This window comes from Ictidomys tridecemlineatus, chromosome X (genome assembly GCF_052094955.1).
Source record: "Ictidomys tridecemlineatus isolate mIctTri1 chromosome X, mIctTri1.hap1, whole genome shotgun sequence".
In the NCBI taxonomy this organism is placed as follows: Eukaryota; Metazoa; Chordata; class Mammalia; order Rodentia; family Sciuridae; genus Ictidomys; species Ictidomys tridecemlineatus.
The window spans coordinates 23066598-23094414 of NC_135493.1; the positions used below are offsets into that span (position 1 = coordinate 23066598).

At 31.5% G+C, this 27817-nt stretch overlaps 1 protein-coding gene and 1 pseudogene across 1 annotated transcript; one reads left to right on the plus strand and one right to left on the minus strand.

The window, feature by feature from the left end:
• On the minus strand, positions 1-26506 carry LOC101968788 (rab GDP dissociation inhibitor beta pseudogene; annotated as a pseudogene).
• Positions 26084-27817, plus strand: LOC144371691 (actin-related protein T1-like). The gene has a single exon (XM_078034299.1). The coding sequence runs from the start codon at positions 26570-26572 to the stop codon at positions 27701-27703; it is 1134 nt and encodes a 377-aa protein (XP_077890425.1). The 5' UTR covers positions 26084-26569; the 3' UTR covers positions 27704-27817.

The following is a 27817-nucleotide window of genomic DNA, read 5'->3' on the forward strand; positions in this document are numbered from 1 at the left end:
TTAGTCTTCCCTGTTGATGTCATTTTCCTTGCACTTCATTTCCTCAAATCAGTCTCAGATTCTGTCATCCTGAGATATCTGACTAGACATCTTTAATGTCATGACAGATTGTCCCAAAGTGAGTTGTGTCATCATATATGTGAGAGATAAAGATCTGGCTCTCTTTTCCCAAATCTTTTGCTACAAGAAAGTGACTGATGCTAGCAGATTTCTGTATAATTGATTCCAAGAGCTCCAATGCTGGTCTGATTTGTTTTTCACATTCCTTAGTTTCCACAGTTGTACTAATGATTACAGTGTTCTTCCCTTGTGCTGTCACATTATGTGCAGAGGAGGTCATGCAGACATAGATATTTGATTTTCAATTGACATGGTTCTGTAGAATAATGATCTGACAGCAGTTGGCATCTTTGGTGTTCTTGATGGGGAGACTGAAGGTATGCATAGAACTCTGATCAGCTGGCCTACTTCTTCTACCAGATCATTTATATAGCTGGAGTCATAAATGAGCTGCTAACAGTGAGCAATGTCTCCTTCAGACTTTACAACAACTTCTTTTCCATTTTGCATGACAGTTTCTTAGAATTTGTTTATTCAACATCTAAGTACCTCCATAAATATCACTCAGCCTTGCAAATCCTTGTGGCAGTTCTCCAAGGCCATAGAGTAGATAAAGGTATGAGTTTTTGCCATATCTTGCCAAAGACTCACTGTAAAATTTAATTCTATTAATGGTTTCACAACATATTTGATCTAAGTAGTCATCATTTCTGTAAAGTATAGGTGTATGACCAGTAAAATCCATAATGTCATGGCCCAAATCAGATTTCTAATACAAATCTTAAATTATGGTGTTCTTAGGATCAATACTTTCAAAAATTCTAGGATCTTTTTCATCAAAGATGGCAACATATGACTAGGAATTTTCAGAAGTGACATTTTTCAAACGGTTCCATTAAACTAGACACCAGGGCTTCTGTTTCAGTGGAAATAACTAAAATGTATGTTTTCTTCCTTTGTACACAAAGCTTCCTCGGGTCACTTTGAAATCCAGATAGAGAGTCACTTCTGTATAAAGCAGCATATTAACCATATTCCTTTGTACACAAAGCTTCCTCGGGTCACTTTGAAATCCAGATAGAGAGTCACTTCTGTATAAAGCAGCATATTAACCAGCTGATCATTAGCCATGAGGAACTTGGAAATTAAGTCAACATTCCAGTCTCTTCCTCTCCCCATTGATGCTTATACTGATTCAGTGGTGTTATAGAAGCACTTTACCCCTCATAATGTGGGTTTTGATGCATGTGAAGAACTTTTTTTCCATTCACTGACATTATACTGGACAGAATACATGCAAAAACCCTAAGGAAACAGAAAAGTGCTCAGGCCATTTGGGGCCCTAAGGAACCAGGAATACTGGAAAAGAGGTAAAATGGAGCTGACTATGAGGCAAAGAAAGAGAACAGCTGGGCAGGGAGGGGAGGGCTGGTACCAAAAGAAATTTTGTGGACTGATTTCACTCATTTTCATCTTAGAGATATGTAATTGATTTTCTTTAAGTAAGATAAACTCATCTGCATAACTTATTATTTGCATGTCTAACTGCCCTGCTAGAATCTCCTGTGAAATGTTGAATAGAAGTTGTAAAAAGGGATATCCTTAACTTGTGCCTGACTTTAGGGGAGTGACATGTAAACTTTCATGATAAAGTATGACTATTAAGTTGTAGACATAATAATGAACCTTATCAGGTTGAGAAAATTGCTTTTTATTTCTGGTTCATTGACTGTTTTTTTTTTTCATGAGGGATTAATGAATTTGTCATGTACATTTTACATCCATTGCAATAGTATTTTGGTCCTTTTTCTCCCAGTTGCTATGGTATATTACGCCAATGATTTGAAAAGTTAAAATAACCTTGAATTTTTAAAATAGAACCCAATTGCTTGTGGTATGTAATATGTGTTTGTATATATACATATACATATATGTATGTATATATATATGCATATATACATACATATACATATACATACATACATATATACATACATACATACACACACACACACATATATATATATATATATATATATATATATATATATATATATAAATAAATAAATGTTTTGGTATGCAAGTATTTTTAAAACGACTTTTGCCTTTCTATTCATAAGGGTTACTAATTTGTCATGTTCTTTTCTTATGTTTTTTTTCTGATTTTAACATTAAATTAGTACTCAACTCATAAAGCATGTTGCAAAACATTACTTACTATCCCATTATATGAGGAAGTTTGTGAAGAATTAGATTTAGTTATCTTTAATATGGTTAAATTTCATTAGTGAAGTCACATGGCCTGGATTTTTCTATTTTAGAAGTTTTTTTTTTAAATTGATATTTTAGTGTCTTTAATTATTATAAGTCTATTTAGCTTTTGTTTTTCTTTCTGAGTCACTATAGGTAGTTTGTGCCTTTTCAACTCATTAATGAGTTGATTCATTTCTATTTCTAGTATTCCCTTATAATTTTAAAAAAATTTCTCTAAGACCATTATTATTGCCCACTCTTTCATTTCATTTGCAAAATTTGTACTTTGATTCTTTCTTGCTCTATTTACAAATATAAATAAAATTTTATCAATTTTGTCATCTTTTCAAAGAACCAACTTTTAATTACATTATTTTTCTGTTTTTCTGTTCTCTGGTTAATTTCAATTACTTTGAGTTTAGTTTACATTTGTTTCTTGAGTGTCATAATGTTAGTCTGTTACTTTAGATCTTTTTTTTCTCTTTTTAATGTTGGAAATTCCCATTTCAATTTTTCTCTATGGACTTCTTTTTTCTGCCTCCTGTCAGTTTTGTTATGTTGTATCTTTATTTTCATTCATTTCAATGTATTTTCAAATTATCTTTGTCATTTCTTCTTTCAATTACTTAGGACTGTATTATTTTTTTCTACATAATTTTGAATATTCCAAATTCATGTTTTTAATTTCAAATTTCACTCACTTTCATTGGAGCATTTACTCTATATGATTTTTATATTTTTAAATTTATTGAAAATTATTTATGGCCAAGTGTGTGATCTCTCCTAGAGAATGTTTTATTTGCACTTCAAAAGAATTTGTGTTTTCCTAATGCTGAATGTTTTGTCTGATATAAGGAGGCTGATTCATAGTGGGATAGGGAGGGGCATCATGGAAGGAATAGAAGAACTCTAGATAGGGCAGAGGGGTGGGAGGGCAAGGAAGGGGACAGGGGGTTAGCAGGGATGGTGCAATGTGATAGACATCATTATCTAAAGTATATTTATGAAGACACAAATTGGTATCGACATACTTTATATACAACCAGAGATGTGAAAAATTGTGCTGTATACATGTAATAAGAATTGTAATGCATTCTACTGTCATTTATTTTTTTAAAAAATCAATTAAAAAAGAATTTGTTTTCCTGTTGGCAAGTGGCATATACATATTCATTAGGTCTAGTTGGTGTATAGTATTGTACAGACATCTGTTTCTCTCATGGTTTGAATCTGGAATGTCCTCTAAAGATTCATATGTTAAGAGCTTTTTTTCTCAGTAGAGCAGTTTTCAGAGGTGGGGCTCTTGGGAAGGGATTGGACCATGAGGGCCCTCACCTCATTGGTGGGTTGATATATTGATGGATTAAAAATTTCATGACATTATTGGAAGATTGTGGAAACTATATGCAGTGGAGCCTGTTGGAGGAAGTAGGTCACTAGGGGCATGCCCTGGAATTCTGTATTCTGGCCCTAGCCCCTTCTTCAGTTTCCACTCTGTTTCCTGAATGCTACAAAGTGAGAAGCATTCCTCTGCCTCAGCTTTCTGCCATGATATTCTGCTTCCCAACAGGCATAGAAACAATAAGCCAGCTGACCATGAACTGAAACCTATACAACCATGATGTAAAATCTTTCTTCCTTTTAATTTGTTTATATTGGGTATTTTGTCACTGCAATGAAAATCTGACTAAAAAAGGTTTCTTGTTCATCCTATGCCATGTTCTTTTCATGATTAATAATGGCACATTCAAGCTTCTATTAATTTTGAATTGTTTATTTCTCCTTTTTATTCTCTTGTATTTTATTTCATGTATTTTGGGGTTCTGTTATTAGGTGTGTGTGCATTTCTATATATCTACATATATATGGTGAGATATATGTGTTTATGATTATATTTTCTGAAATATTCATTATTTTGATCTTTTAAAATATATTTATCTGTAGTGACATAATATTTGTTTTTTAGTATAACCACTTAAATTATGGTACCAATTGCATGCTATTTTTTCTATACTTTTTCTTTTAAACTGTAAATTTTAGGGAAAATGTATCTCCTATGTTTAACATGATTGTGGAATTTTAAAATCTACTCTAGATTGTAGTTTTTAATCCATTTTTATTTAATTTTATTGATAGATATATGTCTAAAATTATAATTTTCATTTTATATATGTATAAATTCATTTTTATTATTGTATTTTCCTGCATTTTTGCATCAAGGTAATATTTTATTGTGTAATATTTCCATTCCTTCAGTGATTATTTACAATTATTAGAGTTAATTTCTTGTTGCTTACTCTGTGTTTTACCACATATACATACTAGTGCGTCAGAATCTATCAGATTAATATTAATTTAATTTCAGTAAGAAATAGAAATATTACTCCTTTAGTGCTCAGCCTTCAATTTTGTTGTGCATATTATACATTTTAAAACCAAGCATGACATTTTTATGATTTCTTGTAAAATTCTATGTGAACTAAAGAAGATAAAGGGGAAACTAAAAGCATATTTTATTAAAGGAGTTTGTATACTTACTTTTTCTAGTCTTCTTTGTTTTTCTGTTGATTTGTTACCACCTTGTGTCATTTTCTTATTTTAACACAGCTCTGCTTGCACTTACTTCCTTTGTGATATCATTGTTGGATATGACACATTCCAATATGTTTTGGGTCCAATAATATAATTGTATACATTTTGTTGCATATAATTACTTTTGCAATCAGTCAAGATAAAAATAGAATAAATATAAATATATATTTTATTTATTACTTATACTGATGCTCTTTATTTTGTGTATCTGAATTAATGTCAAGGATTCAAACTAAAAAAAATCTTCAGTAGTTGTTTTAAGGTAAGTTTACTAACAAAAATATTCTGGTTTTGCTTAGCTTGAAATGTTATAGTTCACCCTTCTGAATAAATGAAGTTTGTTTCCTTACTTCTAGGTTTTCGAATATATCATTCCAATGTCTTCTGGCCTCCATTATTTCTGATTAGGAGTCAGCTTTTTTTCTGATTTCAAGATATTTCTAGTTTTCAGCATTTTCTCTATAATATCTCTTAGCATGCATTGTATTCTCTTTGCATTTATCTTTGTGGAATTCCTGGAGCTTCTGTTTCCAATAGGAAATCAAATTTGACAGCAGATATGATACCATCAACAGAAAACTTATGTAACATACATGGAATGAGACTTTGATACAAATATCATGGCCCAATTAGAAATCAATCATGTTGTTAGTTTTTGGAGAATCTAGTGGCATATCCTTGAGTTTCCATGGACAATAGAGTAAATGGAGGCAGTGAATATCCGCTGAAAGTGGCACCATTAATACCATCCCAGGTGGTATTTTTTGGAAGAAACTGAGTATGCCTTTGTTTACTTTATTTTCCCACGTTCCAGATTATTCATAAGCTAATTTACATATTTTCAACAAATTAGTTTTAGGTTTAAATTAAATTTAGGTTTAAATTAATTAATCAGTACTGACTTTTATTTTTTCAGTCACGAACCAAGTATGCATTCTTTCCCATTTTTAAAAAGTAAAGATATTAAGTGTAGACATATCATAAACTTATGTGGATTTTATGAATTAATTTATAAAAATTTATAAGTTTATTATGTATTCGACATGTAATTTACAATATCTTTATTTTGAGATATTCCAATTGATATGTTATATTCTTTTCTTAAACTTTTTTAAGTTGTAGTTGAACATAATACCTTTATTTTATTTATTTATTTTTATGTGGTGCTGAGGATCGAACCTAGTGCCTTGCAGGTGTTAGGGGAGCGCTCTACCACTGAGCCACAACCCAAACCTCTGATATGTGATATTCAAATGGACACTAATCGGGGCAAACAAAATCATTTAAAGGGTTGTTGTTTAAAACAACATGGACACTTCAGGTAAAATATATCAATATGTTAATTCCACTTGTTTATCAGATGTCTAACATTTTATTAAAGTCATATTATCATGTATGTTGAATTTATAGTTAAAGATAAAGTGAGTTAATTTTTTAAAAGATGACACCAGAGACTAATTTTAAATTATATTATGAAAAATGTTTTTAAAAATACTCTACCTTAAATACTTGAGTCATTGTAATAAATTATTGAATGAGTCTAGATCCTTATGAAAAGGCAAATCTATATTTCTTATATATTTAGGAAATTATTTTCATAAAAAAACTAAAATTATTTTTAGGAATTAGCAAAAATTTAAGCCATTTGATTCAAAGATATAACTCAATGATTGGAAAAGTACATCAATGACCAGGAATAAAGATATAATGGAATCTTCATATTCAAAGGTCCTCTGTTGTTTTTTCCTCTACACAAAAGCAAACTATTTGTTTCAATAAAATTCAAATGTAGGTGTCTAATGTCAAGAATGTACATGCACATGAATATAAGAGCTCATTTAAATTTTCTTGGTAAAGAACTAAAACAGCAATTTGGATTTTAAAAATCTGTACTGCATTTTGGGGTCTGAAATAGTCAGCTGATATATCTTCATGGATGATATTAACAGAATTATTATCACCTCTTATTTCATTTCATGACAAGTAAAAATAGTTTTTGTTTTTTTGACTATTAAATGCTTACATTTAGGAAATTGTGTTGTCACTATAAATTTTATTACATAGTAAAGTACATTTATTTGAAATAGTCATTTTGATTGTTTTCATATGCAATATCGCCTACATAATGAACTTTACAGATTAATTAGTTACAATTTCTTTTCAAGGAGAAAAAGGCAAAGAACTTAATGTACAAGTGAACTAATTAATAGTAGTTATAAATTTTTACATTATTTAACCATAATGATCAGTGAAACTTTTTGAGTTTATAGTGCCTCAGCTCCCAAATCCCTCTAAAATTTGTAGCTATGTTTGGTTATTCATATGTTACAATGTTTGACTTTATATGCTAATTAGTCAGAGGCCTCCAACTTTGTTTTAATACACATGAAATATAAGAATCTGTCATAACCAAGAAAACTCTTTGAAATATCTCATATATTTCTAATTCTAATATTCAAGCTTTAGCTCACAATTGTGCACTCATAGAAAATGCCTTCTTCCTCCATGGTAATTTAATTTCATGTCTTTTATAAACCACTATTTAAGACACTCTTTAGAAAATTACTACTTCCATCAGAGTTGACAACCCTCATCTTACTCCATTCATTATCTTAGTATCAGTCTTTTTTGTACTTGACAGCATCATTTATACTACAAGTACATGTTACTGTATAATCATACTTTTCTTACTCATATGACTACCTTCTAATTGGATTATAATCTCTTCATAGTTGTAGATCTTTTTCAGATATACATATATCAATCATGTAAGGACCAATGGCAAATAATTACATAAATATATTGGAAGGGTTAATTACAGGGGTGAACTAATTAATTTAATATGCAATTATAAAATTATTTGGCTTACTGAAATAAACTCAGAGGTGCCATGGAATATTCTTTCATCCCAAATAACCAATATAATAAAAATCCTACATTATTCATATTCAGCTGTACTATTAAATATAAGAAATGGACAAAAGGTGATCCTATTCCATATTCTAAAAATTCTGAGTGGCAGTCTGGCCTACTCTTTTCAAAGAAAAATGATAATAGAGCACATTTTTTTATTTATTTTTAAAGCCACAGAAATAAAATATTATCTTCAAAGAGTATTCACAGTTTAACATATCCATTTTATGGAAGGAAAGCATCACCATTATAGAATGACCTACTTGCTTAGAAATATTCACAACTGAGAAATTGTCAGTGAGGCTTTGGATTCTTGTTTCATATCCATGTTTTACTAGGTAATCTTTCTGTATGAAGATCCATAAGACCTGCATAAAGCAAGTATAATACAGAGCTGTTTATCACTTGGGTTGCTAAATCCAACATATTTTAAATATTTTCAAGGTTCAGCTTTGTGAATGAGCATTCTATGACTAATGAGGAAGTGTTATTACTATAATGTGTACTGTTAAAGCACATGATGTTAAACACTTATAATACATCCATTAAAAGGTTTTAAAAACAATTAGTAGATCAATAATCTCAGTGCATATTCTCTTCATACATTTAAATGGAAGAATCATTTTATATTTTTTAAATCAGTGATTCTTATACTTTGGAGGAAATCAGTAGAATTTATTAGATTTAGGCTTAGGACAAGTAGAAAATTTAAAACTTTAAGTAACAGTAAAGTATTTCTACTATAAAAAATAATAATAAGTGTAAATTAAGAAATGTATTTAAATAAATGAAGTTTTGTGTATAACTTATATGTATGTAACTTTTTGTTAGGTGAACAACATTAATTAAATATTGTGCACTGACTTCAGTCTCCTCAAAGTCATATGTTGAAGCCCTAACTCCCAATGTCTCAGAGTGTGGCTGTATTTGGAGAATGGGCTATTAAAGAAGTAATTAAGTTTAAAGGAGGATGTTCGCTAATATCCTAACTTTCAAACTTAAGGAACTGAACTAAAAACAAGTGGAATAATACAATAAGATTTAAAGCAGAATTTGATGAAATAAAGAAAAACAACGTACAACCAATAAAATTTAAAGTTTTTTAAGTCATCAAAATTTACAAACACTTAGAGAAACTATGAAAGCAAAGAGAGAAAACTCAAGCAATTAAAATAAGAAATGAAAAAGGAGATTTTTACAATTTATGACAGAAATAGAAGTAATTATAAGAGAATACTATGAACAATTGTATGCTCAATAAATAATAAGCAGGGGAAATAGTAAATTCTTTGAAACACATAACCTACAAAGAAGGAATCATAAAGGAATACAGAATGAATATATGAATAAATAGTAAGTTGATTGAATCAGGAATTAAAATCCTTTAAATAATGAAAAGTCTTAGACCTGAGGGCTTCACTGGAAAATTCTACCATATTTTTAAGAAGAATGAACATCAAAACTTTCTAAAACTCATCCTCAAAACTGTAGTACAATGAATTTTCAAGCATATTCCCTGAGACCATTATTATCCTAACATTAAAATCAAAGACTCTAGAATAATACCATGAATTATTCCTGATGAATATTAATGCAAAAATCCTCATAAGATTCCTAAAAATGAAATTCAACAACACATTAAAAAGATAGACATTATGACAAGGGAAATTTATTCCTGAAATGCAATAATGATAAAACATACAAAAATCAATAAATGTAACATATCACATAAAAGAATAAAGGACAAAAACACATCATCTTCTCCATTGACGCAGAAAACACATTTAACAACGATCAACACCCTTTCATGATGAAAATGTTCATCAAACTGGGAATAGAAACTATCTTAATATAATCAAGGCTATATGTGGAAAGCTCATAGCTAACATCATATTCAATGGTAAAAGACTCAAAGTTTGTAAGATCAGAAACAAGGCAAAATAATATGCTTTGTCACTTTACCTCAGAATGATTTTTATAGTCATATCCAAACAAATTTGGCAAGATAGTGAAAGTAAGTCATCAATATTGGAACAAAAAGTATAGAATTCTCTCTCTCCACAGATGACTTGTTTTTATATGTAGAAAACTCTAAATATTTTCAACATATACACACAGCTGTTATAACTAACAAATAGATTGAACGAAGTTGTGAGAAACAAAACAAGCATGCAAAAGATAGTTGTATTTCTACACAATTGGAATAGACAATCAGATATAAAACTATTTTCTATTTCTACAAATTTTACTACTTCAGCTACCCCATATAAGAAGAATCATACAGTATTTATTCTTTGGTGGAGTGACCCATTTCCCTTAGCATAACATTCTCAAGATTCATCCATGTTGTAGCATGTGGCAACATTTCATTTCTCTTTAATGATACACAATATTCTGTTCCATGTCTATATGACATTTTGTTTATTTGCTCATTTGTCAATGGACACTGATTTTTATTCCACCTCTTGGCTGTTGAAAACAGTGATGCTATGTATACATTGTGTAAAAATAATACTGTGAAAACTTGCTTTTGATTATTTTGGATATATACCAAGAAGTGGGTTTTCTGTATAATAGGTCAGTTCTTTCTTTAGTGTTTTGGCACAACTGCTATTGTTTTCCATAACAAGTGCACCTTTTTACAACCTCACAAAGAGTATTTGAGAATCCCAGTATAATAGCATGTTAAAGAATAAAATACATAGATACTAACCAAGGAGGTGAAATATTTATACATTAAAAACTAGAAATCATTGCAGAAATGAGCTAAAGAAGATGTAAATAAATGTATATTTTATATTAATGGATTAGAAAATGTAACATTTTCTATACCCCTATCAATACTTTTATTTCCTGTGTTTTTCAAAATTGGAGCCAATATAAAGAGAGTTAAGTGATATTATTTTGGTTTTGGTTTGTATATCTCTGATGATTAGTGTAGTTAGCATCTTTTCATCTGCATTTTGGCTATCTGTATATCCACATAGGAGAAATGTATATTCAAACTCTTTGACCATTTTTAAATTTGTTATTTGATTATTTTGTTGCTGAGTTGTAGGAGTAATTTCTACACTGTGGATATTAATCCTTTAACAGATATGTGAGTTATAGAATTTTTGTAGACAGACTTCTCACTACAATGATTGTCCTTTTATTGCCTGTGCTTTAGAAGAAACAAGAAATTGTTGCCTAATCCCATTAATGATGATTTTTTTCTTCTCTGTTTTTCCTATATACTGTGCAGTGTTGCTATGTAGTTCCAGAGTTAACCTGTCCTTTCAGGTTTTATGTCCTGGTGACTCCTTTGCATCACTACTCTTGTGCTTTAGGGCCCTTCTTAAGTAAAAGAAGTGTTGATTGAACACATGCACTGCAATACTGCAACAGTTGATTCAAGAACCAGAATGTTGACTAAGTGACTAACAAGCTGGTGACACAGGGAGAATACACTGGACAAAGGGATAAATCATGTTCATGCTGGACATTGAAGGATAGTGTGAGAGTTCATCATACTACTCAGAATGGTGAATACTTGGAATCTTAAAACTTATCAATTGTTACTTCTGAAACATTCTATTTAATATTTTTGAACTCCGGTTGACAATGGGTAACTGAAACTTGAAAGTGAACCACATGTAAAGAGGGAGTATTATATACAATTCTGTGGCATTAAGTATTAACATTTACTTATATAAAAATTACTACAAATTTCATTGTGTGAACATCACAACCATTCATCTCCAGAACTACTTAATTTTCCCAAACTGAAGCTCCATTTGTGTTAAAGCTTGTATTTCCATTATCCATTATTCAGGGCGCTGGAAAACATGATTCTAGTTTCAATTTCTGTGATTTTACATATTTCAAACCCTTCATATGAATGTAATCATATAATATTTGTATTCTTTTGTTCTTTTTACTTACCATTTTGTTTTCAAAAATCATTTATTTTGTGGCATATGCCTGGTTTCCTTCCTTATTAAGACTGAATAATATGCATTTACTGTATTTATACCATGACTTTGTTTATTCATTTGTCCATCAATGAACATTTGGATTAGGGTTAGGTTGATGCTATTATGAAAAATTTTCTGCTATATAAATATGTTTAAATTCTATTTATACTTTTTTGTGTATATATCCAGGAATGGAATGGCTAGATCTTCTGATAAATATATGATTAACTTTGGGGAAACCACCATATCATTTTCCCTATTGTATGCTTTTTCATTTTATATTACTACCAGGAACACAAAAACATTTCAATTTCTTCACTTGCTTGCCAAAACTTGTTGTTTTGTAGCTTTTTGTTTGTTTGTTCCTTCATAATAGTCATCCTAATAGGTGTGAAAGGCTATCACATTGTGATTTCAGTTAGTATTTCCGTAATTGCTAGTGATGTTGAATACCTTTTTATGATTTTATTGACCGTTCATCTTTTTTTGATTGATACTTATTGAGGTTCTTTATCCCCTTTTAATTTTCTTCATTTCTTTTTTTCTTAAATTGACAAATAAAAATCATGTGTGTGTGTGTCTCTCTGTGTGTGTATGTGTGTGTGTATGTGTATGGTGTATGACATGATGATTTGACATATGTCTATATTGTGGAAATGTCACCTAAGGCCAGTTAACACATGCTTTAACTTACATACTAATTTTTTAGAAGGAAACTAAAAATCTACTCCCTTATCAATTTTCCAAAATGCAATATACTGTTATTAATTACATGCATCATGATGTACAAGAGACCTCTTAAACTTATTCCTCCTGTTTAATTGATATGTGATGTCCTTTGTGTAGTGTCTCACCAATTTTCCTACCTTGTAACCTTTGGTAATCACCATTTTACCTCTTTTTCTATGTTTGACTTTTCTACATTCCACATATAAGTGGCATTGTACAATATTTGTGTTTCTATTTCTGGCTAACTTCACTTAAAATATTGTCCTTTAAGTTCATTCATGTTATTGCTAATGATAGGATATCTTTTATTCAGTAGAAATAGCATTATATTGTGCATATATACTATATTTTCTTTATTAATTCTTCTACTGATGAACACTTAGTTTGGTTCCATATCTGAGCTCTTGTGAGTATTGTTATAGTGAACATGGAAGTGCAAGAATCTCTTCAACAATCTTTGGATATATGCCCAGAAATAGGATTGATGGATCATATTTTACTTCCACTTTTAATGTTTTGAGGAACCTTAAAAATGGTTTCCATAAAGATTCTACTATTTTACATTCTGGTCAGTGGTTTAGAAGTCTTCCTTTTCTCCAAATACTTTCCAACATTAATTATCTTTATTATTTTGGTAATAGCCATTCTAAATGTCTGAGTCAATACCTAATTATGGTTTTAATTTTCCTGATGATTAGTGATACTGAACATTTTTTAAATGTTTATATATTTATATATAAATATTTATATATCTTCTTTTCAGGTCCTTTGTCCACTTTTTAGATTGGGTTATTTGTTTTCTTACTGTTGTTTGAGTTTCCTGTATCTTTTAGACATTAACTCCTTTTCAGATACAGGGTTAGCAAATACTTTCTCCCATTCCATACAGTGTCTCTTCACTCTATTAATTGTTTTTTATGTAATTTTTATTTCTACATTAAATCTTTAGGCTTGAAAATTTACTGTTTTTATAATTTCTTTGAATTGTTTTTCTCAAAGTACATTGAGCTTTCTAAACACAATTTATTTTGAATTCTTTGCCAATAAAGAAGACAAAGAATGAATATTTAAATAATATTGTGCTATTGTGAGTAGGGAGAAATATCTGGCCTCCAAATGAGGTGGAAATATTTAATTGGTGAAAGAACAAATTAATTTTATTTGTCTATGAAGAAAATACAAATTTGAATAATTTTCTGGTCCTATTGATTTATTCAAATTTTCTACAAAATTAGGTTTGGATGTATTAGTATGTTCAACCATTCCCTGGATAAATGATGTCATGATGTGACTACAGTTATTTACCTGATGGCTTAAAGCAGTGGTATAGATCAATCCTGAAAGGACCTTTGTAGTCTTTCAGTGCAGAAATATCTATATTGTCTTAATGGTGCTACCATTTAACACTGAAAAATGAAACATCTCTATAGAAACAGAGGTTTAAGTTGCAAAATAGAAATTCTAAAATTATAAGTTCATTTCCTTGAATATCTCTGTCCTATATCTCAATGCTCTTCTTCTTTCTAGTCAGGGCCTTGACAGTGGCATAGATGTCATGCATGCACTGAGAATTCAAACAAACCTGGAACTCCACTACCCTTGTAGTTAAATTTTGAACCTGACATTTATTTTTGCCTGGTTACCAATAAATGCATTTCCTTATATGCTAATCAAAAACGCTAATGATTTTGCCCTTTGCCTGGTATTATTGAGTTATCACATTTCACCATTTTTCTTCAGAGGACTTATGTCACTTAGCAAGAGCCATAAAATTCCATTATCTTTTAAATTATACTTTTCCAAATTTCTCATATCTCTGAGATATAATATTCATGCAGTGTATTATGTCTCATTGGTGTGTCTGATTACAACTCAACAATGGTGATTTAAAAATGTAAAAACTCCATAACATGTCAGATGCTACTTGTGGAGTCTTCCTTGACACTGGGGTTGTGAATGATTTATATAAAAATCAAGTTTTAAGTTCTGCTTCTGCAGACTTCTCAGGGGAACAATTCTTTTATGTTATGTTCCCTGGGAGCCTGGGAGAAAAACATTAAGAGAGATACTTGCATGCAGGAAGTATTTTTGTGAGTGCTATTGGGAGCTAAGAGTTGGGAGGGAATGAGGGAATAAAAATTGGACATATTCCTAAGTTGAACTGTGGTATATGGAGCCAGGGCAACAAACTCCCACTGTGGAAATCTTTTACCTTTAGTCATTCATTGGATGTGAACTGTACTTGAGGAGTCAGCACAATCTTAACCAAGTCATCAACCTTTAACTGAGGATAGTTCCTGGGGAGAGATTCAGCTGTGAATTCCAAGAAGATAATACTCCTGGAAACTTGGAGGTGAATACATTTGCACTGAAGTGTAGGGTGTTGAAAGTACAACTTATTATCTACTACAATATCCAAAATAGTCACATTTTTCTGACATGGTATCACTTTCATTATCTTTACCATTATAGTTGAAACTCTTCTTATCTTCCTGCTTTCAAATCCATTTTATTACCAAGATATCGGTGAGTACCAGAAAATAATGTACATTCATTTAGATCTTCCCATTTCTCAAGTTCTAGTCTTTAAATAAGTACTTCCAATACTTGGCATATTATCAAGATAGTTCTAGAAATTTATTAAATTACAGGTTCACAGGGTCTACTCTCTCTGAGATTCTGAATAAATAGGTCTTCTGGCTTTTGTTCCTTATACTATTTTTGTTCTTTCATTGAATTATTTTTTATTTTTGTTGTTTCAAATGTACCTTGAGAAATTCTGATGCAGCCAACATAATCTGTTATTTACAAATTATAGACCTAAATCTATTCCTTGAGAAGCATTTCAAATATGAGCATCAATTTGATCTGAACACAAAAGAGCATTGAACTATTCTAAAAATTGTAGGCATAGACTTATAATGATTCTTTCATATTTATTGTGTCTCTATTGGAACCTATGTACATACTGGGGCTAGGTACATCATGTTTATCCATAAAATATAATAAACACAATTCATTCAAGTGTAGGATGCATGATTTTATCATCTATGTGGAATAGTTCAGAAGCAAGCCTATCACAAAGACTAATAATCTTCAACAAAATTTCCCATCCCATTCTTCAGTAAGAATATAATACAGGAATATAAAAAGTAAAATGTCTAAATAAAATTATCACTGTTATAATTAATGGGTTCAGAAGAAGGTAAATAAGAGCAGTTCTAAAAATTTATATTTACCACTAACTTTTCCTTAGCAATAAAAAAAAACTACATGGTGTCTGTAAGTCACTCTACACTAAAGTTATCCTAAAATATTTTTTAAAATATAGAAAGCAATTCAATCCCTTATCTACGTTCTTCTGAGTTATTTGACTACTAGAAAAGTAGTTATTGACTTTAGTTTGCCTTTCTCAGATAGTGAAAGAACACTCTTTTTGACAAATGACATTTGGAGACGTGAACATCCACATATAGAAATGTGAAATAGGAACCTTACCATATAACATATATAAAACTAAAATAGATCCAATGTGTAATAGTAATAAAAGTAATTAAACTCAAAAAAATGGGAAACAAGTTTTGTCATTGGATGTAGCAACAATTCATTGAATTTTATACCAAAGGCAAAGGCAATAACAGATAAGTTTATCAAAATAAAAAAAAACTTTTAATATTAAATAGCACTATCAACAGAGTGAAAATTAACCAAAAGAACAGAAGATGTTTGCAGATAATACATTTGCTCAGGAATTGATATTCAGAGTATGTACACATTTCCTATATCATGACATCACAAAAAAAAACTGATTGAAAAATGGTGAAAAGCCTTGAATGGTCATGTCTCCAAAGATATTATGATAGTGACCAATGATATACACAAGAAACAATGTTCAATATTACATTAGAAAAACATTCATTAGAGAAATAAAAATTAAAACTATTAAAACTATAAGATATAACTTAACACCCATTAGAATTACTATTACTAAACAAAACACATGTTAGCAGGAATGTAGAGAAACTGGAAACTTTGTATGTGTTATGTTGCTGGTGAAACCACTGTGGAGAAAGGTGTGACAGTTACAAAATTAAAATGTAAATTACCATCTGAACTCAGAAATTTTACTTTCAGCTATTGTCAAAAAATATGAAAGCAGGAACACAAAGAAATATTAGTAAATTCATGTTTACATTAGCAGTATTTACTATAACCAAAATGTGTAAACAATCCATTAGTTCAAAAACAGATGGATAAAATAGGTATTGTATATATTATATATGCATAAAATTGAAAACAATTCAGACTTAAGAAGGAAAGAAATTCCTGCATATGTTACAATATGTATCAACCTTGAAGATCTTATGCTAAATAAAATAACATGACCACAGGAGGATCAATATCATATGATCCACTTATATGCAAACCTAGAATTGTTAAATTCATAGGGATAGAAAGTAGACATTTGATTGCTAGGGGCTGGGGCTGGAGATTTGGGAGTTAGTGTTTAATATATACTAAGTTTCAATAGGAGAAGATGAAAAATTCTAGAAATAATTGGTGATGTTTTCACAGCAATGCTAATGTATTTAGTGCCTAGAATTATAGACTTAAAATGGATAAAATGGTAAATTTTATACTATGCATATTTTATAATAATAAAAATGCATATCTAATATGGTAAAATATTTAATGAGAAATTAAACCCAACACTACAAGCAGAAAACACAGAAGTACATTTGTTGACCCATGTGAAATTTAGAGTTACTTGTCAGAGTTTCAAGAGAAAATTGTTATAGGCAGAAAGCTTAGAGAACACACAAAGGGGCTTTGAAATCCTCTTCACAGAGCTAATTACTAAATTAAATATATTACTTCTAATAGTGCCACGTCTTAAAGAAGGTAGTATTTTCTGTATGTTTTAAGGCTCGACATTGATGGAAATTATAATCATTTACCCTGAAAATCTATGACCAAATATATGTTCCTCATTAGGGTTTTAATGCAAATTAAGAATGCCTAAATGTTATGAAACATTGCAAGATAAACATTTCATATGAAGTCTTCCAGAGTTTTATTGTCTCCAGACATCTGACACAAATGTTCTTCCAATTAATAGGCCTATGAATATGAGCTTACAAAGGTAATAACACTATAAGAAAATTCATGAAGATTCAGATGAAAAATTAAATAACAACCAGACTAGCAAATGTATATAGTAACTACCAGATGCATGCAGATTAACAATGTGTTTAATAAACAGATCAAAATCTAACATGTACCAGGAAATTCTAAAGAAGTGAAAGCAATTGCACATATACTAATATCAGATGCAAAAGTTTTACAATTTTATTAGTATCCTAATAATTTGTGATTATAATAAAAATATTGTTAAAAACTACAAGAGGGACTGGGGTTGTAGTTCAGTGGTAGAGTGCTTGCCTAGCATGCTTGAGGCACTGGGTTTGATTCTCAACACCACATAAAAATAAAGATATTTTTAAAAACCCTATAAGGATGATGAAAAGGTCCACAATTATGGATGGAGTTTTATATATCCACATACAAAAGAATGAAATTGGATCATTATATGACATAATATACAAAAGCTAACTCAATAGAGCTGTAGGGGGGAGGAAAGAAAAGGGAGGACATATGGGATAACTTTAACAAAATCATGTTATATGCATACATAAATATATCACAGAGAATTTCACCTTTATATATACATAGAAATTACCAGTCCAAAATAAATAAATAAATGGGCATAAGGAATAGCAGCAGAGTGGGGGAGGAAGAATAGGGAGATGCAGGAGGGCATTAAAAGGGGGATGTGAGGGTTGAAATCAAATTTCATGCATGTATGATTTTGTCAATGAACTGAACTACTGTGTATAACTATAATGTTCCAATAAAAAAGCTAACTCACGCTGGATGAAAAAACTCAAATAGCTAAAAGTATGAAAATAGTAGAAATCATAGGAGTAAATATTCATCACTGTTGAGTATATAATAATTTCTTAAAATGAAATAGTGCAAGTGACAAAACCAAAAGAATAAATTGGATTTCATCAAAATTAAAGCTTTTGTGCTTCAAGGAACTCCATCAAGAAAGCATAAGGATAATCCACAGAAAGGTAAAAATCACTTGCAATACATATATTATATGGAGATTTATGTAGGATATATAAAAAAGAACTCTTAATTACTCAATCATAAAAGACAAATAATCCAATTGAAATGAGGCTAAAGTGGTGTTAAAACAAGATATTGATATTGGTATTAAACAATTCTGTATACACTAGAACAGAGTGAATTTACTTCAGTGGCAGAGAGCACTTGCCTAGCATCTTCTCATCCCTGGATTCAATCCCCAGCACAAAAAGAAAACAAAATTAAAAAAAAATGAACAGATTTTGTATGTGAATTGTATCTCAATAATGCTCTTAGCTCTTATAAAAATATCAAATACAATCTAGCACTGTATAAAAAGGATTATACACCCTTATACACCCAATATATATGGATGAATCCCAGGAATAAAAGATTAATTTAACATTTAAAATTAATTAGTGTACTTCATATTAATAGAATGACGTGCAAGAAATTTAATGGAAACAGAAAATATAATTTGATAATATTCAATCACTTTTTATATTAAAAGCTTATTACAACTTAGGAATAGAAGGGAACATTATCAACCCAATATAGTGATTTTTTTCTAAAATATTCCAACTATAATAATACTTACTAAATAAAGAACTGAATATCACATTTCCCTCAAATGTGAAAAAAAAATGCAAGGATATCTGCTCTTTCCACTTCTATTATCATTGGACTAGAAGTTTTAGCAAGTACAATGAAGCCAGCAAAAGAAGTGAAAAGAATCCAGATATGAAGGGAAGAATAAATCTGTCTTTATGTGTAGACAGCAAGACTATTTCTAAATTATTTTTTTAAAGAGAGAGAGAGAGAGAGAGAGAGAGAGAGAGAGAGAGAGGTGCTGAGGATCGAACCTGGGCCCGCATGCATGCCAGGTGAGCACGCTACCACTTGAGCCACATCCCCAGCCCAACAGCAAGACTATTCCTAAATAGGAAATTCCAAAACAATAAAAAATTCTTAAAAACTTCAAAGAAGTCAAAAATGAGAAAAAAAAACATTGAAAGTAAAAAAGGAATGAAACTCAAATTAATAGAATATATAAAATAAACAAATAAGCATTCTATAATAAAAATTAGAAATTGTATAGTTCTGTTGAATAAAATGAATTCAGCAAAGTTACAAAATGTAACATTAATATTCTAAAAATAATTATACTTCTTTTTCTTTTTATTGATGTATCATAATTATGCATAACAGTAGAATTCATTGTTACATATTCATTTATAAATGTACTATGACAGTATAATCTGGTCAATTTAATTGTCCAGTACCTCATCTTTCTCTCACCTGCTCTATACCTCTCAATCACCTTCTTCTACTCTACTGATACCCTTCCGATTTTAGTGGGATCTCTCCTCTTTCTTTCTTATTTTGCTCTAAATCACACTTCACTTTCGGAGTTTCACTTATTTCACTTAATATGATGTTCTCCAGTTCCATAAATTTACCAGCAAATGGCATAATTTCAATTTTATGGCTGGATAAAACATATATATATATATATATATATATATATATTCTCCTTATTCATTCATTCATTGACAGGCACCTAGATTGGTTTCATAATTTGGAAATTATGAATTTTATTGTTATAAACCTGAGTATATATGCATCACTATAGTATGCTTTCTTTCTTTAGAATAAATACTGAAGAGTCATATGGCCTGATCATACAGTGGTTCCATTCCTAGGCTTTTGAGGAATCTTCAAGATGGTTTCCGTAATGGGTGTACTAATTTACAGTATCAACAATAATGTAACAAGTGTTTTCTTCCAACATATTCTCCAGTATTTATTGTTATTTTTATTCCTAACAGCTTCCATCCCAACTCAAGTAAGATGAAATCTCAATGTAGTTTTGATTTGCATTTCCCTAAAGATTTTGAGCATCTTTTCTTATATTTGTTGACCACATGTACTTCTTTTGAGAAATATCTGTTTAATTCATTTGCTTATTTTTGATTGGATTATATACCTTTTGGAGTTGTTATTAATTCTTTATATATTCTAGATATTAATTCTCTATCAGAAGAGTATCTGTAAAAATGTTTCTCCTGTTTTATAGGTTCTTTCTTTATGCTTATTTCTTTTTTTGCCAAAGTGTTTTTAATTTGATGCCATTAAATTTAGTAATTATTGGCAATATATCCTGAGCTTAAGGAGTAGTATTTAAAAAGCCATTGCCTGTGCCATATGTTGGAATGTTGATCCTGTATTTTCTTCAATAATTTGCAAAGTATATGGTCAAATTCCTAGATCTTTGTTCCATTTTGAGTTGAGTTGTGTGTAGGATGAGAGATAAGGATCTAGTTTAATTCTTCTACATTTGGATATCTAATTTTCCTAGCACCATTTTTTGAGAGTACTTTCTTTTTGCCAATGTGTGTTTTGGGCACTTTTGTCAAGGATCAGATGACTGTATCTGTATGGGTTCATCTCTGAGTCTTCTATAATGTTCCATCAGTCTATGAGTCTGTTTTTATATCAGAATCATCAAGTTTTGTTACTATAGTTATGTAATATAATTTGAAGTTGGTATTGTAATGCCTCTAGTATTGCTGAACTATATCATATTCTTTCAGAAGAAGAATTTCTTTTAATATTGCTTGTGAGGCAGACCTACGTTTACTTAAATTTTGTTTGATAAAGTTATTATTTCAGTTTCACTTCTGAAGGACACTTTCAGAGTACACAATTCTAGCTTTGTGTTTTTTTTTCTTTCAACAATTTTTTCCTTTCCCTCTACTCTCTTCTCACACTATTTTCTCCAAATATTCTATAGAATGAACAGAATCATTCAATGTAACTACAAAATATCATTGAGAAAGCAAAACATGCAAAAGAGATTCAAAGGGAGGGACAAAGTTGCAAGGATTATAGTACTTGATTTCAGCAATAATGGTGAATCACTAATACTTGTCATCAAATAGCAGAATTACATATATCATCACATCTCTTTAAAAAAACAAACCTGCATATTATTTATTCTCCCAAAGGGAGAATACTTCCATGGCTATCTATCAGTAGGGTCTCTGAGTGTAAAGTGCAACATTGATATTTTTATTGAGTATTTTGGTATAAAAGAGTGGTTTAATTTTAAAAATAGGGTGATGTGACAAATTGTTTTTTAAACTTGTTCTTTTTAGTTATACATGAAAAAAGATGTATTTTGGCAAATTATATATACATAGAGTATAACTTATTCTATTTAGGATTCCACTATTGTGGTTTTACATGATGCAGAGTTACATTGGTCATGTATTCAAATACAAAGGTAAGAAAGTTATGTCCAATTAATTCTACTGTCTTTCCTATTCTTCCCCTCCTCTCTTTCCTTTGTTTCCCTTTGTCTAATCCAATGGATTTTTATTATTCCCCTCCCCAACCTCCCTTGTTTTGGGTTAGCATCCACAAATTGGATAGAACATTTGCTTTTGGAGATTGGCTTATTTCACTTAGCATGAAATCTCCAATTCCAACCATTTACTGTAAAATGCCATCATTTCATTGTTCTTTATGACTAATATTCCCTTATGTATATATACCACATTTTATCTATCTATTCATCCTTTGAAGAACACCTAGGTTTTTTCATAGCTTGGCTATTGTGAGTTGAGCTGCTATAAACATTGATGTGGCTGCAAATATGACAAACCTTTACACAAGAAATCCATATTAATTTTCTGGGACTTCTGTTATGGAGTACCACAATCTGGGTGGTTTAATCAACTGAAATTATTTTCTCACATTTCTGGAGGATTAAAGTCCAAGATTAAACTTAGAGGAGTTTTATTTTCCACTTGGGCCTATCTCCTTGGCTTGTAGGTGGCTGTTATTCTGTGTTTGCATATGATATTTTGACTCTACATGTTTGTGTCCTAATCTCCCCTTTAATCATTCTGGATTTGGTAGCACTCTAATTATCTTATTTAACCTTAGTTTTTAAAATTCCTATCTTCAAATTCAATCACATTCACAGATACTAGGTGTTAGGACTTCAAAATATCTTTATTTGTAGATGGTGGCACAATTCAGGTCATAACAAATTTCATGAATATCGTTGTGTGTGTGTGTACGTATAAATGAATATATGAATCATCCATGTTGTGGTGTCAGGCACTTAGATGGGGGTGAATGCAAAAAGTGTCAGAAAAATTTTTAGTAAAGTAGAAATAAAAGAAAATTTCTATATACTTATAGTGGATAAATTAAAAAATTCCCTACAGTAACTATCATACATAAATACAACAAAACTGAAAGCATTTATTTAATTTCAGGAAAGAGGCAAATGTGCCTCTTATCATTATTCCTATTTATCATTGTGCTGTAAATTAAGAAAATGAAAAGCATAAGGAACATAAAGAAGGCATAAAATTTAATTAATCACAGATGATAATAATGTACTTTTACATAAAACAATGATGTACAAACAAATTATTATAATTAATATAAATGTAGCAAGATTTCTGGATAAAATTGAATATGAAATGTATTTTTGTGCAATAGTGAGTTTGTCTTCCTGCAATTTTGAAAATACAATGCATAGTAATATGAAAAATAATTTATAAGAAGTAAAAAAAAAATTATGGGAAGACTTAAAGACAACTTCACCTAATGGGGTGAATCATAAAAGAAATAGTGGTAGAGGCTATTTCTCATCATTCTTATTAGAGAATCATTCCTTGGTCCAAATCCTATGTCAGTTGTGGATTATGAAACAACCTTTCCAGAAAATGAACACATTACTAACTTCATACTCAATGTTTCTGAAAAGTTACAATTTTAGAAAGTGGGAAAGGTGTATTTGCTATATTTCTGTAGAATACTTAAGTTTATTTCATAAGGATTACTATGGTAATATCTTATACCCTCATCACCTTCTTTTTGGGTGGTGACTAGATGTTTTTACATCATGATTAGTAGTCCATCCTTCATGACATTAAAACAACATTTAATGATCAAAAGCAGAGGTTAAAATAGTGGTTAGCTCCAAAGAAGATTTGTTTAATGAAATGAATTTCTTATCCTGTTTTTGGATAATAAATGCTGTATATTACTTGAGTTTTACATTTTAAATCCAAATTAAATATTGACTCTTTAAGATCTAGGGCAAATAGTATTCAATTCTGGGTAAATGCTAACGTTTTTGAGCTATAAATAACCTGTGATTATATTTTCACAGTATAAATATATTCAATAGCTTTCTAGCCTTTCTATAAAATAAATATTCCATTTCAATAATAAATAAGCAATATTCATCTATTCAAATAACAGGGTTTCTTTTATTTGCATATTATATTTGATATTGTTACTTTTATCCTTTTTACATTTCTAAGACATACATTTGAACAAGTTTGTACATGAAAAATTATAATTTGCTGCAAAATAAAAATTTGCAGTGACATATGTTCTGTGATAATCAGGAGTATACAATTATGTTAGAAGACTTCACTACTAATGTTTGAACTCAGCAGAAGAGAGTGACAGAATTGGTGACCAGTTACAAATGTTATCTCATCCTATTCATTCAATCTACCAAATATCTATTTAAAAAGCTTTTAAGAAAAAACATATGAAGAAATTTCAATAAAAAGATAATTCATAAGGAAATAGTAATTTCCTCACAAAGTACAGTTGCTTTGTAGATATGAGGTCAAAGGATAATTGATGCTTGACAAAAGAATAATTTCTGTTACAATTTTAAGGAACATTACTAATTATAACAAAAAGAAAATACTATAATTTCACTAACCCACTATCCCATGCCTGAACATGTGAAGATTGAAATGTCAGATGAGGCCAAATATTGTTTTACTACTTAATCTATCTTCTTTACTATGGGTCAACTTTTTAGATTGAGGGGAAAATATACTTATTCTGGATGCATTTGGATTGAGATTTTTAAAATAGTTACATGTTTAGGTTTTATAATGAATTTTTAGAGTTTGGATCTTATAAAATTACCTTGAAAAGTACTTGGCCTTTGTTTACCATTTTCACAGGTCAGCTATGCTCATCTTCAGTGAAATTTGACATGTTTTCATTCCCAAAGAGTTGGAGAAGCTGAGATAGAGACCCATTTGACATTTGACATTTTCAAGCCTACACATTTGGCTAGCTAGGAGGCTAATTCTTTTAAGAGTAATCATCTTATATAACATGTTTATTTTTTGTTGTCATTTCAGTGGATAATCCAAAACTCTATGAAAAAAATAATTAAATATTTAATTATAATTTATTTTCACCCTTGGAAGAGATCAAAGAAATGTTTAAGTGTTAATTTCTGAATCTCAAAGTCATCAAAAGTTCTTTTTAAATAAAAAGCTAAATATATTAAGAAATATAAAAAACACTTGTGTTTCAGTTATTAAAACAATATAGCATCTTAAGTCTACAATGAGAGCAGGTTAAATTTCTGTTTTGTTTATTTTAATTACTTTGTGGTTTATCCATTATTCCATAAACCCCATAGGTAACCTTCAATTGGTGGAAATCATTGCATTATTTGTATATACAGTTTACTAAAATGAACATTATTTTCCCTAAAGCTTAAAATGCTTCTTCTTTTAGGTTGTATAAATATACATTTTATTTTGTGTTATTTCCTGTAGGAAATGTACTTACAATGCGTATATCTCTGTCCTTTAAATTTAATTCACATACAAGGACAGTTTGACCTTCATTCAAACCTTTGTATGATTCTTCAGAGCTTTCTAATTATGTAGCTTTTATCAATCCATTGTTTTCCCCATGGATCTTATACACTCTATGCATCTCAGCTCCAAACTCTCTACTTAAGGTATCAAGACTACAGGACTCTAACATGACTTCCCTTCTCTAATATGGGGCCTGTAGACTCATTTATGGTAGTAAGCTTAGACAGTCATAAAACTAGTATTATTTGTTTCTGCTTAAATAGGGATTCCTATAATTGCCTAAAACCTTATTTTTCATATATATTGTCATTTTTATAGTGGTTTTCCAGGGAGATAATGATATGCATTATCCCAGTTATTTAATTAGGGGCTGAATAATAAAGCTATTATTTCTATGATCATATCCCTTTCCCGTATGACCAGACCATTAGACATGGTTATTATCACATTGATGTTGTTATGTGTCTAAGTTCATGATAAATTTAAATTTTCATATCTTATACTTCCTTTTTTAGTGTGTGGAGTCTGAGTTATATTCCTTCCTAAAGTAGATTGAGAAGCAATTCCTCTGTGTGTGTGTGTGCATATATATATATATATATATATATATATATATATATATATATATTATATATTTTCACATGTATATCAATATAAGTGAAAATGTGTATTATTAATAAATGAATATATATCATGAATATATATTTAAATATTTAAGTGTAAAACAGGTATTATCTTTTTTTTTTTTTTTTTTTTTTTTAGTGTGCTTACAATTTACCAAAGCCCAAACAGGCAAAGTTGTTCGACGGGACAAGCAGCCTCAGTTTATTTCTACAGCTAGACCCCTGCTTTGGGATCTCCATCTGATCAAAGCGGTGTGTAGGCACAGTTCACCTGTTCTGCTTCACTCCTCCCCAAGCAGGGAGTTCTGGCAGCTCAGAGGCCCCACCCCCCCTGCTGCCTGAGGACAACGGTTGCCTTGGTGACATTGTTTGGCTCCAGGCGACCATCCTTGAAACTGCCTCAGCAGGCCCTGGGCCACCAGAAGGGAGGTAACATTCATGGGTTGAGAACGGGGTGTTCTGGTGGATCGAGGACAGCCTGCTGGCTTCACCTGGGTGACAAGTTGAGAAGTCCAGCATCCCGCGGCTGTAAGACTTCCAGAGGTACGTGTGGAGTCATCTCACCAAGCGGCCGAGGTGTTCGTCCTTCAGGTTGGTGAAGTGCGGAAGACCAGGCGCAGACATGTCTAGTCCACAGACATTGGACATCCCTGCAGTGGTTTTTGACAACGGCTCGGGACTCTGCAAGGTAGGCCTGTCTGGGGAGATTGGACCCCGTCAAGTCATCAACTCTGTTGTGGGGCATCCCAAATTCAACATCCCTTCCGCCAGGGCCAATCGCAAGAAGTACTTCGTGGGGGAAGAAGCCCAGTACAGGTATGATGCCTTATATCTGCACTACCCGATTGAGCGTGGACTGGTGACCAGGTGGGATGACATGGAGAAACTCTGGAAGCATCTTTTCGAGTGGGACCTGGGGGTGAAACCCAGCGAACAGCCCATCCTGCTGACAGAGCCTTCCCTGAACCCGAGAGAGACGCGCGAGAAGACTGCGGAGATCCTGTTTGAGAAATTCAGTGTGCCTGCGCTCTACCTGCTCAACCACGCGGCGGGAGCGCTGTATGCTTCGGCCTGCGTGACCGGCCTGGTGGTGGACAGTGGCGATGGGATCACTTGCACTGTCCCCGTCTTTGAGGGCTACTCCCTCCCGCACGCAGTCACCAAGCTCTATGTGGCAGGGAGAGACATCACAGAGCACCTCACACGGCTCCTCCTAGCCCGAGGCTGTACCTTCCCTTGCATCCTCAACAAGGCCGTGGTGGATGACATCAAAGAGAAGTCCTGCTACATCTCCCTGGAGCCCGAGATAGAGCCATCCAAGAGGCGGCAGGAGGTCCTCACAGAATTCAAACTGCCCGATGGCAATGTCATCCACATGGGGGACCATCTATACCAGGTACCTGAGGTCCTCTTCGCGCCCGACCAGCTGGGCATCCATGACCCCGGGCTCTCCAAAATGGTCTGCAGCACTATCTCCAAGTGCGACGCTGACATCCAGAGCAACCTTTTTGCAGACATCGTGCTGTCTGGAGGCACCACGCTCTTCCCCGGGCTGGAGGAAAGGCTCATGAAAGAACTGGAAGAGATGGCTTTCAGGGGGACCCCCATCAAGATCACTGCTTCTCCTGACAGATGTTTCTCTGCGTGGATTGGTGCATCCATCATGACTTCTATGAGCAGTTTCAAGCAGATGTGGGTCACTTCTGAGGACTTTAAGGAATTTGGCAAATTCGTGGTTCAGAGAAAATGCTTTTGAAGAACATTGCACGCTGCAAACACCTCAAAATGCGGGTACCAGCTGCAGTACCAGCTGGTGGTGACATGGTCCCTTGGCCTTCAGTACAATATTCAATAAACCACTTTCCCTGTA